The sequence below is a fragment of the Denticeps clupeoides genome, chromosome 15 (assembly GCF_900700375.1).
Source record: "Denticeps clupeoides chromosome 15, fDenClu1.1, whole genome shotgun sequence".
Taxonomy (NCBI): Eukaryota; Metazoa; Chordata; class Actinopteri; order Clupeiformes; family Denticipitidae; genus Denticeps; species Denticeps clupeoides.
This window is the reverse complement of record NC_041721.1, coordinates 4,918,545-4,931,145: the sequence shown is the minus strand read 5'-3', so window position 1 is coordinate 4,931,145 and position 12,601 is coordinate 4,918,545. Positions and strand designations below refer to the sequence as shown.

At 43.6% G+C, this 12,601-nt stretch overlaps 1 protein-coding gene across 3 annotated transcripts in view; it reads left to right on the top strand.

Moving 5' to 3' along the window:
* iqsec3a (IQ motif and Sec7 domain ArfGEF 3a) overlaps positions 1-12,601 on the top strand; it is an 88,793-nt gene that overhangs the window by 69,605 nt on the left and 6,587 nt on the right. For all 3 annotated transcript variants that reach the window (XM_028953730.1, XM_028953729.1, XM_028953731.1), the window contains 5 exons: positions 2,566-2,705; positions 5,835-5,960; positions 8,049-8,148; positions 9,689-9,850; positions 11,639-11,731. In XM_028953730.1, coding sequence (XP_028809563.1) covers positions 2,566-2,705; positions 5,835-5,960; positions 8,049-8,148; positions 9,689-9,850; positions 11,639-11,731 — 621 coding nt within the window. The remainder of the gene's footprint in view (positions 1-2,565; positions 2,706-5,834; positions 5,961-8,048; positions 8,149-9,688; positions 9,851-11,638; positions 11,732-12,601) is intronic.

The window sequence follows — 12,601 nt, the reverse complement described above, 5'->3', positions numbered from 1 at the left end:
CAAGCGTTTGTCGCGGGACTTAAACGTCAAGTTCTCGCATCAGCCTGTTGTGAAATTGCGACATCGTTGCGTTGCTCTCAATTCGGAAGGAGCATTCAGGAGGAGGAATCGATTCTGTGCGGGCTGTCTTCCCGGATTCATCTTCCTAACAATTAAATTTGATCATAAAGTCAATGCAGGCGTCTGAAACCAATTAGAAAATGGTAGATTCCTCCAGTTCCTCCTGATCTTTGCCTTTTCTTTTATGAGTTTTTTTTTTCTCTCTCTTTCCCACAGCAGGTGAAATCAGGCCACAATAATTCTCTTTCTCGGCCTTGCCTTTGAGAGAACAATTCTTCACTTTTGTAAAGAACAGTGTATAAAGTACTCCGCCAGTATAACTTTACTGCTCTATTGGCAGATACTGACGAATGTCTCTAGTTCTCTTCTTTCTGTGCCTACATCATTTTGACGTAAGGTTAACTGCATTATGTGCTTAGGTGGTCCTGGGTATGATGCAAAAAAATAATAATTTCCCTCAGCCAGATGTTCTGTCCAGATGTCATGGTGTTATATGATGGGAATGTCACTGCAGGGTCAGTAAAGGTCTGGCTAGTGGACGTTGCACAGACATCAGCAAGTTTCCATAGCACGTCCTTTGTTTATTGGGTGGAGTTTAGTGAGGGACCTTTTTATGTAATGGTTTGAATTGGCATCACAGCTCTTAATGAAGCTTTTAATTGGACCGGTGACTTAATCACCATCAAATACAAACTCTCTTGGTGTGTCTCTGTCAGGGTGTTAAAACAGACCGGACGTCCACAGGAAGTAAATCAACATGCAGGTCGATTCCCTCACCTCTCCTCCTCTCTTTTATACAGAACATCCTCCCTTTGTTCATCCCTACATGTATCAAGCGCGGAGACATCACACCAATATTTACTTGGCTAATTGAGTGGGTGAGATGCAATTAGTGAGGAGAAAGGTCCGTTAATGAATGGCACTTGAGTGCACACTGAGTTAATTAAAGGAGCACTGAGGTGTCCAAGGGTGAAGCTTGGACTGACCTTGTCCTGAAGACTCCAATGTCAAACTCATGCACCGCCACGCAAATATGGATTTATTATCCAAATATGGATTTATTATCATTTAGTAAATTAATAAATATACTCACTCACTCACTCATGATCCATTATCGCTATTGCATGATTGTAATGATTCAAAAACTGATGCGACAATTATTTATTTAGTTTTATTTTAAAATCATCTCCTTTGACAATGAAGCGATAGTCATTGTGAAACACTGCAGCACAGCACACAAAATTTGTCCTCTGCTTTTAGTGAGCAGTGGGCAGCCATGTAAGGCGCCCCGGAAACAGTGTGTGGGTATGGTACCTTGATCAAGGGGACCTCAGGACCACTTTGTTACCCTTCGAGTCCGCTTCCTTACCCATCCTGCCCCACCACTTCTCTTATAATGTTGGTGGCTTGACATCCCCTTTCTCCTGGAATTAGCACAGTTGAGAGCTCTTTATTAAAACAATTTATTAATGCATTTTATTAGCTTTGCTAATATAATAAAAACTTCCTACTACTCAATAAAAACACTTCTAGTATTTGGCAGTAAGTATGGCATGAATGAGTTGAGGACAGTCAGAAAAGGCAGTCATCAGATAGGAATTTTCACCATGGCCTCATCCAAATGGCGTGACCCCGCCACGGCTCCTCCCTGTTATGAATTTCCATCTTCTTAGAATGAGCGATGACCCAGCGCTTGCGACAGCGTTTTTGTGCTCGATATGTCATTACACCACCCTGCATCTTCATTTACCTAAATATCCCCGGCTCCATTGGGCTCGCAATGTCCCTTTCAGAAGGTAATGGGGTTTATCTAGAGGCCGTGGTTGCCATAAAAAAGCTCTCCTCTGTGGGGGGAGTATATTGCATACTAATGCTCAGTCACTTTGATGCTAATGCTGGAGCAGCCAAATCATCAACTTTTGAAGGTGACAGAGTTGCCAGTGTCGTGAACTCTATTACACTGCCTAGGACTCAAGTTGCGTGAGTGCAAATGAGTAAAATATCCAAACGTGTAATGTGATTGGCCAGCAATCCTAAAGTGTGTTTGTCAAATTACTGCGAGTGTATTAAACAGAGGTAATTAACGATGGCGGCGGATCTTGCACACCTTCTTAAAAAAAATGAAGCCATTAAGGGAAAAGTAAATGTGAGCCAGTTACAGCATTTCCTGTGACACAGGGGGGCTTGTTTATCACTCTGATTATCAAATAATCCGCTGGAATGAGACGTTCTATTCCTGTACGCGCGATGACACCGGGTTTTAAAACCAATTAAAGCAAGGATGCACTTTGACAGAATTATAGTCTCTTTTAATCAGGACGGAGCGTGGCAGCGGAGCTTGTGCCGCTGGTCGAGATGAGCTTTCTGTCAATGTCATTAGCGGTGACACAAGTCATCTTATTATCTGGCCGCTGCGACTGCGGCTGCTTTGAACACTCACAGAAATGGTCTTGAAAGGCAAAATTGAAAGTTTAATTAATCGCTCGGCTGGCTTGTTTTTGCCAGGCGTGGACGACGGCGCAGACATCCCTCGGGACATGGTGGTGGGCATATACGAGCGCATTCAGCTGAGGGAGCTCCGCTCCAACGAAGACCACGTCACCTATGTCACCAAAGTGGAGCAAAGCATCGTGGGAATGAAGACGGTGAGTAAACTGTCCGTGCTCTGTCTTCTTCATTTCCTACAATGTCCACCATCGGCAGAAGACTGTTGTTTTCTTGACCATTGCCCAGATCATCAAATTAGCCATTTACAGGCTCACCGTCTGTGTAGAGATGTTAATAAAACTCTTAAATGGTACACAAGTCGTATTTACGCGCTCATCAGCCTACATCTATCCTACGTCTGTCTTTGGCATCTCCATATGAGAACGTCAGGTTCTCGCAGGCCGACTGGGTCGTTTAAGGTGTGTGCAAAACAAAGTGCCTGCTGTCTTGTGTGTGATGAATGGTCTAGTCGGGGATGATGAGTAACAGTGTGTTCGAAGTGCCTCGCCGTTGATAGATAGAACCGGCACTGACCGTAGAGCATGTCTGTGAAGCAGGGAGCGAGAGAGACGAGTTCCGAAGAGAGATATTCTGTCATCAGCCAGTCACAAAATGCTTCACTGTGCATGCTGATGCCTTCCAGTATGAGTATGAAGAATATGAATATGTGTGTGTGTGTGTGTGTGTGTGTGTGTGTGTGTGTGTGGTAAATGTACTGGCAAGAACCTGGAAGATGAAAATACTGTATATTCAATGTATATTGTATATTCTGTATAGTCAGGGTTGGACTGAATACTGAATATAATGTCGTAAAAAGTACTTAGAAAACATATTAAATGCATTATTTAAATACACGTGTAAAACCAGTTATTTACTCTGGGTATGGTTTAATCACAGAGACTCCCAGCGTACGATAAGAGGGAGCTTGCATACCACAGTTTGGGAACAGATTAAATTGTTTAAATATTGTATTCTAATCATTTTAAATATGTTCTCTAAATGAATAATTTTCTTAAAAAAAAAACAACCATCGCTCTATTTCTCCAGTTGGATTCTTATCAAAGAGATTGACTTCCGTTGTCACCTCGAAGACCCCATGGACAACATTGGTGGACGATGGGGGACTCACCGATATAGTGGTCCCGTGCCCATCTGAGGTTCTCTCCATGTGGGACCTGCAGTTGTCCTGGTTTTCCACCATTAGCAGGGACAGAGTCCTTCTTCCCCAAGACTCAGATCTGGATAAGCGGTTTAGAATATTGGAGGAATGTTACGGTGGTAATGGACAGATTTGTGCCCCTGTTTAAATCTATAGTCCCCCGCACACACACACACACACACACACAAATCAGTGTGTATGATGGAGGAACACAGAGCGACGGGAGAAGGGGTGGTGGGTGGCTGTTAATAGATCATTTTCATAAAACATCTCCACCCCCTACCCACTACCCTCCCCTAGCTGAAATATCCTTAAGATTAAAAAGCCCCAATTAGTTTGAGAGCCTGTCTTTCCAACTGACGAGGGCATGTCATTCAAATCCAAGCCTGCACTCACCTCCCTTCATCCTCTGTTTTTTTTCTCCTTTCTTTTTCATTAGTTTACCTTTAGCTCATATCCCACAAACCCTGGAGTTTGAATAAACACACACTGAGCCCGGTGTTTTAAAAAATGATTTGTGTCATCATTGATTTAATATATTTTCCCCAAATCGCAGTGCCACAAAGGCCTCTAATCCCTTGGTGTTTCCCACAATGCAGCTGGAGTGGGGAGGGCCAGCTGGTGTGTCCAATGAGGATTAAAGTCATACTGTTTACTGGAGAGGGATGACCTGGGATAACAGCACATCACCATCTAATCTCAAACACAAATGCTTTCTCAGAATCTTTTTTATTAATTTCCAGAAAATATGTATCATCTGTGTTATTTTTCGGTCTTCATCTGTTCTTCTCTAATTGTCACCCTTATAAATTTACTGGGGCAGTGATGAGTGACCTGCCAAAGAGTCACTGGGGTGCCACTAAGCAATGCACCGTCCCCACACACAGGGTTGCCCACTGCTCACCAAGGGTGATGGTTGGGTGATGGTTAAAAGCAGAGGACACATTTCGTTGAGTCACCGTGTGCTCTGCTGCAGTGTTTCACTTCACTTTCATTCATATCTTTGAACAAACATGAAAAGTGGTTTATTTATGATATTGCACTACTATAATGTTAAAAGAGTTATTTAGAAATTCCCTAGTGTTTGAAAAAAGAAAACAACTGTTCAAAAATCCTGTCCAATGACTCTGTAGTTGGATGTTAACGAATTATCAGCAACAAATGCCAATGGAATTTTGAGTTTGCTAATGCAAGTCTGTTGCTTTAAAACCTTTGTTATTACAAAATCCTTTTTCAATTGTATTGCTGCAGCTGAGAACAGTTTCGCTTATTAATGGCGCAATAAAACTGGCCAAATTCAGAGTTGAGTATCTGTCAGCAAATGTGTGTTTGTCCTTATTTCTAACTTTGTCAATGACTTTTTCTTATTTAAACTCTTTTTTTTTCTCCATGGGAAAACAAGAACATTTCTAAATTATCTAAATGATCAATTAAACGATCTATTGAACCATACTAAAATCCCATGCCACTACTTTACCATTACTTTTGGTACCTTAATGGTCCTTACACCATTAACCCAGATAAACTGCAGAGTAAACCTGCATTTTGGTGTGGAGTTCTAAAGTCACGAAACATAACATGGTAGTAAAAAAACTGCTGTTTTTAAGAAACATTTTGTGCCTTTCTTCCCATCCCTGCTGATGTCTTCATTTCAGTACAATACAACAATGCATGGTCCCCAGAGGAGTAATTTAGAGGCCATCGGAGATGGGGAAGGGGAGATGCTTGGCTCCCAAGCCTTATACCCGAGACCCTTATACACACAGCGCTGGAGCAGCGTCCGATCGATGGGCTGCGGCCGCGCAGATCTTTCATAAAGGCGACAGCACCAGGCTTCTCGTTTCTCTTCCCCTTGATCGCTTTGTTTCTCTTTGCTTCGCCCCCCTGCCCCAAATAACTGAGCCCTGGTGGGCGTAAAAGCAATTCAGCGTTGTGAGTGGTGGCAGCCAAGCAGAAATCACCTATTACAGCGATGGCAGTGGAATGAACTGCCGAATAATCTGATTGGCTGTGGGCTACCTGACTTGCCGCGATATAAGTACAAAAGACGTGACGCGCGACGGTGAAGAAGAGCAGGACAAGTGCTTTGGAGGGTGGACTGACCTGTTAACCGTCCCTCTGTGTGCAGGTGCTGTCGGTGCCCCACCGGCGGCTCGTCTGCTGCAGTCGTCTGTTCGAGGTGGCCGATGTCAACAAGGCTCAGAAGCAGGCTGCCCACCAGCGAGAGGTCTTCCTCTTCAACGACCTCATCGTGGTAAGACGTTCACATTAACCCTTTACTGCCAGAGACGTCATAGGGTGCTATGGGTGATGTTCACTAATGTCACAGTTCATCTGTCTGAATACTTCTCTAAATGTGTGACATTAACAAACATGCCATATTCACAGTATTTTATGGATGTTGATAGGGGGGAAAGGCTCAAAATATCTGATCATACACAATAAATCACTCTATGCGGTTTCATTCTAAGGAAATTATGCTTTGGAAAGCAGAATTATGCATCTACTGTATGATATATTTTGGGGCTTTCCAAATCATGGTCCTTAATTTCAAGTTTTATTACTGCCTCTAAGTTGGGTGGGAAAGTGACCAATCGGTGACCTATCATAATAAGTCATTATTAAACAAACTGCCATGGAGAGTGGGATATGAGGGCTGGATTGTACTCAGAAGTGAGATGAAATGGACCAGAAAGAAAATAATGCACATAAACTAAATGGAGCGACCCTGAATGTTAACACCACGCCTGAACGGCCGGACAATGCTCCAGGAACCTATTAAAGGTTATTAGCCACGCCGTATTAATGCCACCAGCCCAGCATCCGATCTCCTGGCATCTGGAGCTGTTGTGTGGCTGCGCTAGTGTCCTCCAGGTGGAAGAAAGTGCCTCACTAGGCACTCTGCACCGAACTAGACCCCAGACACAAAACAGAGGGGTCAGTAAATGAAGCCAGACTGTCCGCACTGCTTGGATAAGTCATTAATTCGGTCGGCATCGCACAGAATGGGCCCTGAAATTAATCATAGATTAAACGTCCATTATAATGAATGCATCCATTAGGCCGGCTCAAAGGTTATCTCAGTGAAGTATTAAACTATTCTCATAATTACACGTTCTCATCTTAATCTTTCCATAAAAAATGGAGGGGAAGCTGTTCCTTTGTCCCCTGGATTGTGTGGAAAGTAATTGCGCCTGGGAGGGGACATTTTAGAACGCTGAATCGGACAATCTAGCGCGTCTCCGGGCAGAAACTGTTGATCCGGCACAAAAGAAGATGTCATTATTACTTGGATCAAGTATTTATTTTCTCAGAGCATAGCAGAAAAAAAAGTGAAAAACTTATTTTGAGAGTTCTCTTGAGCATCCTGCACTTGCAAATGATACGCTTTTTTTTACCCATTGATCATTATAGTTCTGTAAAGAACCATCTTCTCGCTTCTTCATTTCTGTGTCAGAGTGATGTATTGTTCTAATATATATGTATTTTGAAAAACCCAGAGGAGTGTGTGTGTGTGTGTGTGTGTGTGTGTGGGGAGGCGGGAGGCTTGTTAAGTGGGCTCTCTAATCGCTTTTGGAAGTGTTTCCTTTTTTTATGCTCTTTGCCAATCCAAGTTACTGTTTACGTTTTCTTATTATTTAGAAATGGGTAAAAAAATTATTATTATTCTGTGTTTAGTGTGTGTTTGGTTCCATTGAACATTGAACATTCTGACCACGTCAGCAACAGCTATTCATATATAATAACATTTAAACTGTAATATAAAATATAAACTGCTATTGAATGCTGAAGAACTCTTTTGTGTGTATTGTTGTTTAAATATTTCCTTACTGATTAATGTTCATGCATTATTAATCATAAACATCTCAGATATTTCTGAAATAACTAAATAGACAACTTTAACTATTAAACTGCAATGTACTTCAGCATCATATAAGGAAGAACCACTAGAAGGAGCTGTCTGACTGTGAACAAGAATTGGTCAAGACCTATAGACTGTAGATCACCCAATTATTGTCCCAGAGAGGTTTTACTGCATTTACATTACATTTACATTTACAGCATTTATCAGACTCCCTTATCCAGAGTGATTTACAATCAGTAGTTACAGGGACAGTCCCCCTGGAGACACTCAGGGTTAAGTGTCTTGCTCAGGGACACAATGGTAGTAAGTGGGATTTGAACCTCGGTCTTCTGGTTCATAGGTGAGTGTTAAAATACATTTCATCAGTGTTGCTGATGGCAGTTTTAAAAAAAATAGCCTGGATATTAACTTCATCACCACAATGATGCCCTCACACCCTTGACCACCATTGTTCTTTCCCTCTTCTGTTTCTGTCAGATCCTGAAACTGTGTCCGAAGAAGAAGAGCTCCGCCGCCTACAACTTCTGCAAAGCCCTGGGCCTGCTGGGCATGCAGTTCCACCTGTTCGAGAACGAATGTAAGCACTCCCCCTGCACGTGGAGGCCAGGGTGGGGTTGGGCAGATGCGAAGGGACGGGAAGCGGAGAGCATGTGATGGTGGCGAATGTCGGAGAAAGAGAGTGAGCAGGAGCGTAATGCCTTTTTTGTGTCACTGAGTCCGGAACACCCCCCCAGCCCCCCAGCCTTGGCAGCAGTAGGCCCTGGTTAAGCGAGTGATACAGTGAGACGCGCCGCACGCAGGGTGTATTAGCTATTTCACGCTACGTCCAGACAGATCTGCCCAGGCTGGGTTTGCCGTCGTCTGACTGCCGTGGGAAGGAGGGGGGCGGGGTCCTGCAGCATGCGACCTGGGTAGTGAGAGCAAACCCAGCTCTCACCGAGCTTGCCCAAATGACTGGAGCGGCCGGGGTAATTAGCAGCAACGGCGTCGTTATCCCATATTTCCACCGAGTGACTGGCTGGTAGACACTTTCAAAGGGAAACCAAGAAAAAAAAAGGATGACTATGAACTCATATTTCGACAGGGGCTATACAGTGTGTTATATGCATGCTGAGTAATGCTCAGTATGTGTGTGTGGAATGTTCTGGAGGTTTCCGGACCGCCTGGCTGGTTTGCATAAAGTCGCGGTTGTCACTCAGCATTCCGGTGATGTATGAAATATGAGATTTACCGTTACCAACCCGCTGCGAGGTAGGCTGACGCCCCCCCTCACACTCTCTCCGACACAAAAACCTCAAAGAGAACGAGCAGAAGAGGGAGGAAAATGAGAAACGATATCTTCTTCGTTATTTCCGTTCCCTCCACCGCAGCATTGCGGCGTTCCTCAACAAAATTGTTTCTCTGATGCATGGTTTGTATGGCAACGTACAAATAGAGTATATAGAGAATTTACATTTACATTTACAGCATTTTTCAGCCGCCCTTACCCAGAGCGACTTACAATCAGTAGTTACAGGGACAGACCCCCCCTGGAGACACTCAGGGTTAAGTGTCTTGCTCAGGGACACAATGGTAATAAATGGGATTTGAACCTGGGTCTTCTGGTTCATAGGCGAGTGTGTTACTCACTAGGCTACTACCACCCTTATTCATAGTCATGAATCTGAACCCTGAATCTGTTTAACTAATGTTCCTTGCCGAGAGCCCACAAAAAGATGATATTAAAAAGGCGTTATTGATAGTTATTAGTAGTTATGATACTAAATAGTTTGTGTGGCCCTTAATTTCCTTCACTCCTTCACTTTGGTGACTTTTTCCAGTTTGAACTGTCATCAGCATGCGAGAGGTTATATATGGGAAATTTGGCTCTGGTTCTGCTGTAGATTTCAAATAGAATATAGAATACCAATTTCCCCAACACTGTTGGTGAACTGCATTTCTGGTTTGTTCCTATAAAGCATATGATTGGTTACTAGAGGATGAGTGGACTAGATTTTCACTTCAGGACCAGGGTTGGTGTGGACAAGGCAGCATCTTCTCCACCGTCACCGACTGGAGGGAACGTCTAATTGTTGACCTGCCCTCCTGTGGTGTAAATATTCTCTGCCTCCCCCCAGATTATCCTCACGGCATCACCGTCCTGTCCCCGTACTCCGGCTCGGAGAAGAAGCAGGTGCTAAACTTCTGCGCTCAGAGCGCAGAGGAGCTGCTCAAGTTTGTGGAAGACCTGAAAGAGTCCATTGCAGAGGTGTCGGAGATGGAGCAGATACGCATTGAATGTGAGTGTGTGTGTGTGTGTGTTCAGTATGAACACGGCGCCACTACAGCACGTTTACTATGTTTACAATCACCTCAGGGATCTACTTAGCCTTTCATGCTCAGTGTGTGTGTGTGTGTGTGTGTGTGTGTGTGTGTGTGTGTGTGTATGAGAGAACTGACATGTGATGCCTGACATGTTAATGCACCAGCCAAGTCAGTTCCCTCCATATCTGGCTGAACTGAGCCGCTTCAGAGATAAAGAGCAATTAGTGATCTTTCTGTGCGTGTGTGTGTGTGTGTGTGTTTGAGAGAGAGAGAGAGAGAGAGAGTGTCCACCGTGACTTTTGAATTTGCGCAAGGGAGCGTAAAACGGCCGCAGTAATCAGGAGAATCAGAACACGTCAGAGGGAGAGAGTGCAGCGCATCCTGCAGAGATGTTACACACCCAGAAAAGAGATGAAAGAGAAGGGGATCACTCTGTGTGTGTGTGTGTGTGTGTGTGTGTGTGTGTGTGTGTTTGCAGACTGGTGGCTTCAGCAGATATCCACAGAAAAGAAGTTTATAGAGCGGCAGGAAGATTAGCTCTGCGCTGTAACACTCTCCTCTCCTCTCATTTGACTTTTTTTTTTTTTCTGGTAGATGACAATAAAAATAGAGATTTTCTTGTGTTTCCATTTATATGTAGGTAAGGAAAATGGTTGGGATAAATGTCATAGATGTTTATAATACATATAGTTCTTAGCATATGCTGCATGTTTTACATAACATATTTTGCATATTTTAATGAACATTTTGAGGGGTGAGAACCTTTTGGGCTTAAACTGAGACATGTACATATATACATGGAAACCTTTTTATCAGCTCTAACTACTGACCAAAGGATTTGAATAAATAGTACAATAAATACTAATTTTAGAGTTATTTATAAAAAAAACAAATGGCTTATAACACTGAAGACACAGAAGCAGTTGGTGCCAAAAAGGCACTTGGGTCAATCAAAATTTATTATACAATTTATTGCTTCTATAATATGGTCATTTTAGGTGTTTGCGTTCATGTAAAGTTGGCAAAATGTCTCTTACACCCACATGGCTCTCCCCCCTGGACATGTGTGTGTGTGTGTGTGTAGGGATGTAGAGTTCCGAGGTTGTGAATATTCAGGATATTTTAGTACACTGTCACTGGGAGTTTCTCTCTCTGTCTGTCTCTCTGCCCACCGACTGCTCTTTGTAAAAAACACACTTTCCATCTCACCCCTCCGCCTCTCGCACAGAGTCGTTCTGTGAAAAAGCAACTGCCACTTTCTCCGTGGCGGCGAAAGAAAAACAAATTTGCACGGATTGGAAATGGGACGTAATTATCATCAAGCCTGGAGTGTAATTGGAGTGATGCTTTAGTGCCTGATGACTGGGGTGTGAGGAGGCTGGTCCCACACTGATTCACTCCACAATGTATTGAGCGTGTGAGTGTGTGTGCGTGTGTGTGTGTGTGTGTGTGTGTATACATGCTGCTGACGGTGCGGGTGGGCATGTGTTTATGAGGCCTCTTTGCATGTGCGAAAGAATGGAGTCCAACTCACAACCTGGAACGTTGCTAACCCGCAATGTTAAAACAATAATTATATTAATAACTGTATTAATAGTTATTATTTTTATGTTCATCAATTTAAAGGAGACTGTTTGTTTTCTAAAATTAAGCTTAGGGTGCATGTTTACAGTGGTTACACATAATGCAAGTTGTACTGTGTGTGTGTGTGTGTGTGTGTGCGTGCATTGTCTCATAATTGCCGTCTCCTTCTTTTGGTGTAGGGGAGCTGGAGAAGCAGCAGGGGCTTAAGCTGCATCCAGCCAAGAGCAACGGAAGCCAACTGGAGATCAGAGGGAGGCAGGGTTCGCCTTCAGGTAGACACACACACACACACACACACACACACACACCTGCCAGGCACTGTGTTTCACATGCATGCCCTCATTAGGCCGCTTGCATTATTCACACACGTCAGGTACTTCACACAGGCACACACCTACGCACCTCTCCCATCTCTACCAAGAGATTGTGCAGGATACACACGCCTGCAAAAGAAAGGAGTAAGATGGTATCAGATCACAAAAATACTACGACTACTTCTGAAATTGTCACATGTGCTTGAACTCTACATGCCTTCAGTAACTTTAACCTCTGGAGCATGCTTCAACCTTCAATGACAAAACAGTTTAAACGTAATGTTATCTCAGATGTACTCGGAAATATTATATTTCCCTGTCTATCTAGCTGTGTTGATTTATGTAGAGCTCTTGACGGTCTCCGTTGTTTGATTTGTTCTGCTCGCGTGGTAAATTAGCGGTCAGCAAACACGAACGTCCGGTCTATACCGGCCTATCCTTTCCGTTTAATTCGCCGCTCGTTTTTTATTAAATGTTTAATGAAATGTTAATTAGATTTGCAATTCTCGGCCACTGTCATCAGGTGGTGCGTTCTAATTATCACGGATTAGACGCGAAAGGTGAAACGGAAGCTGGCTTCTGGTGGTTATGCTGTAAAGCCGCTCATTTCCCTGCACATTTCCTTTCGGTCTAGCGCTCATAGCGTGCAAAGAAAGCCAGGCTTTTAAAAAGCCGTGCAGGTCGGATTCTGTCTGGCTCGGGTCGGCTCTGTTCCAAATCAGTGCAACATCTGCTTGTTGTTTTCGTATTCGTTCGAATCTGTGGGTCCAGACCGGCGTGCATTTGCCGCAATTTTAAGCGTTTTTGAAACCACCCCGTGCCTCAGAT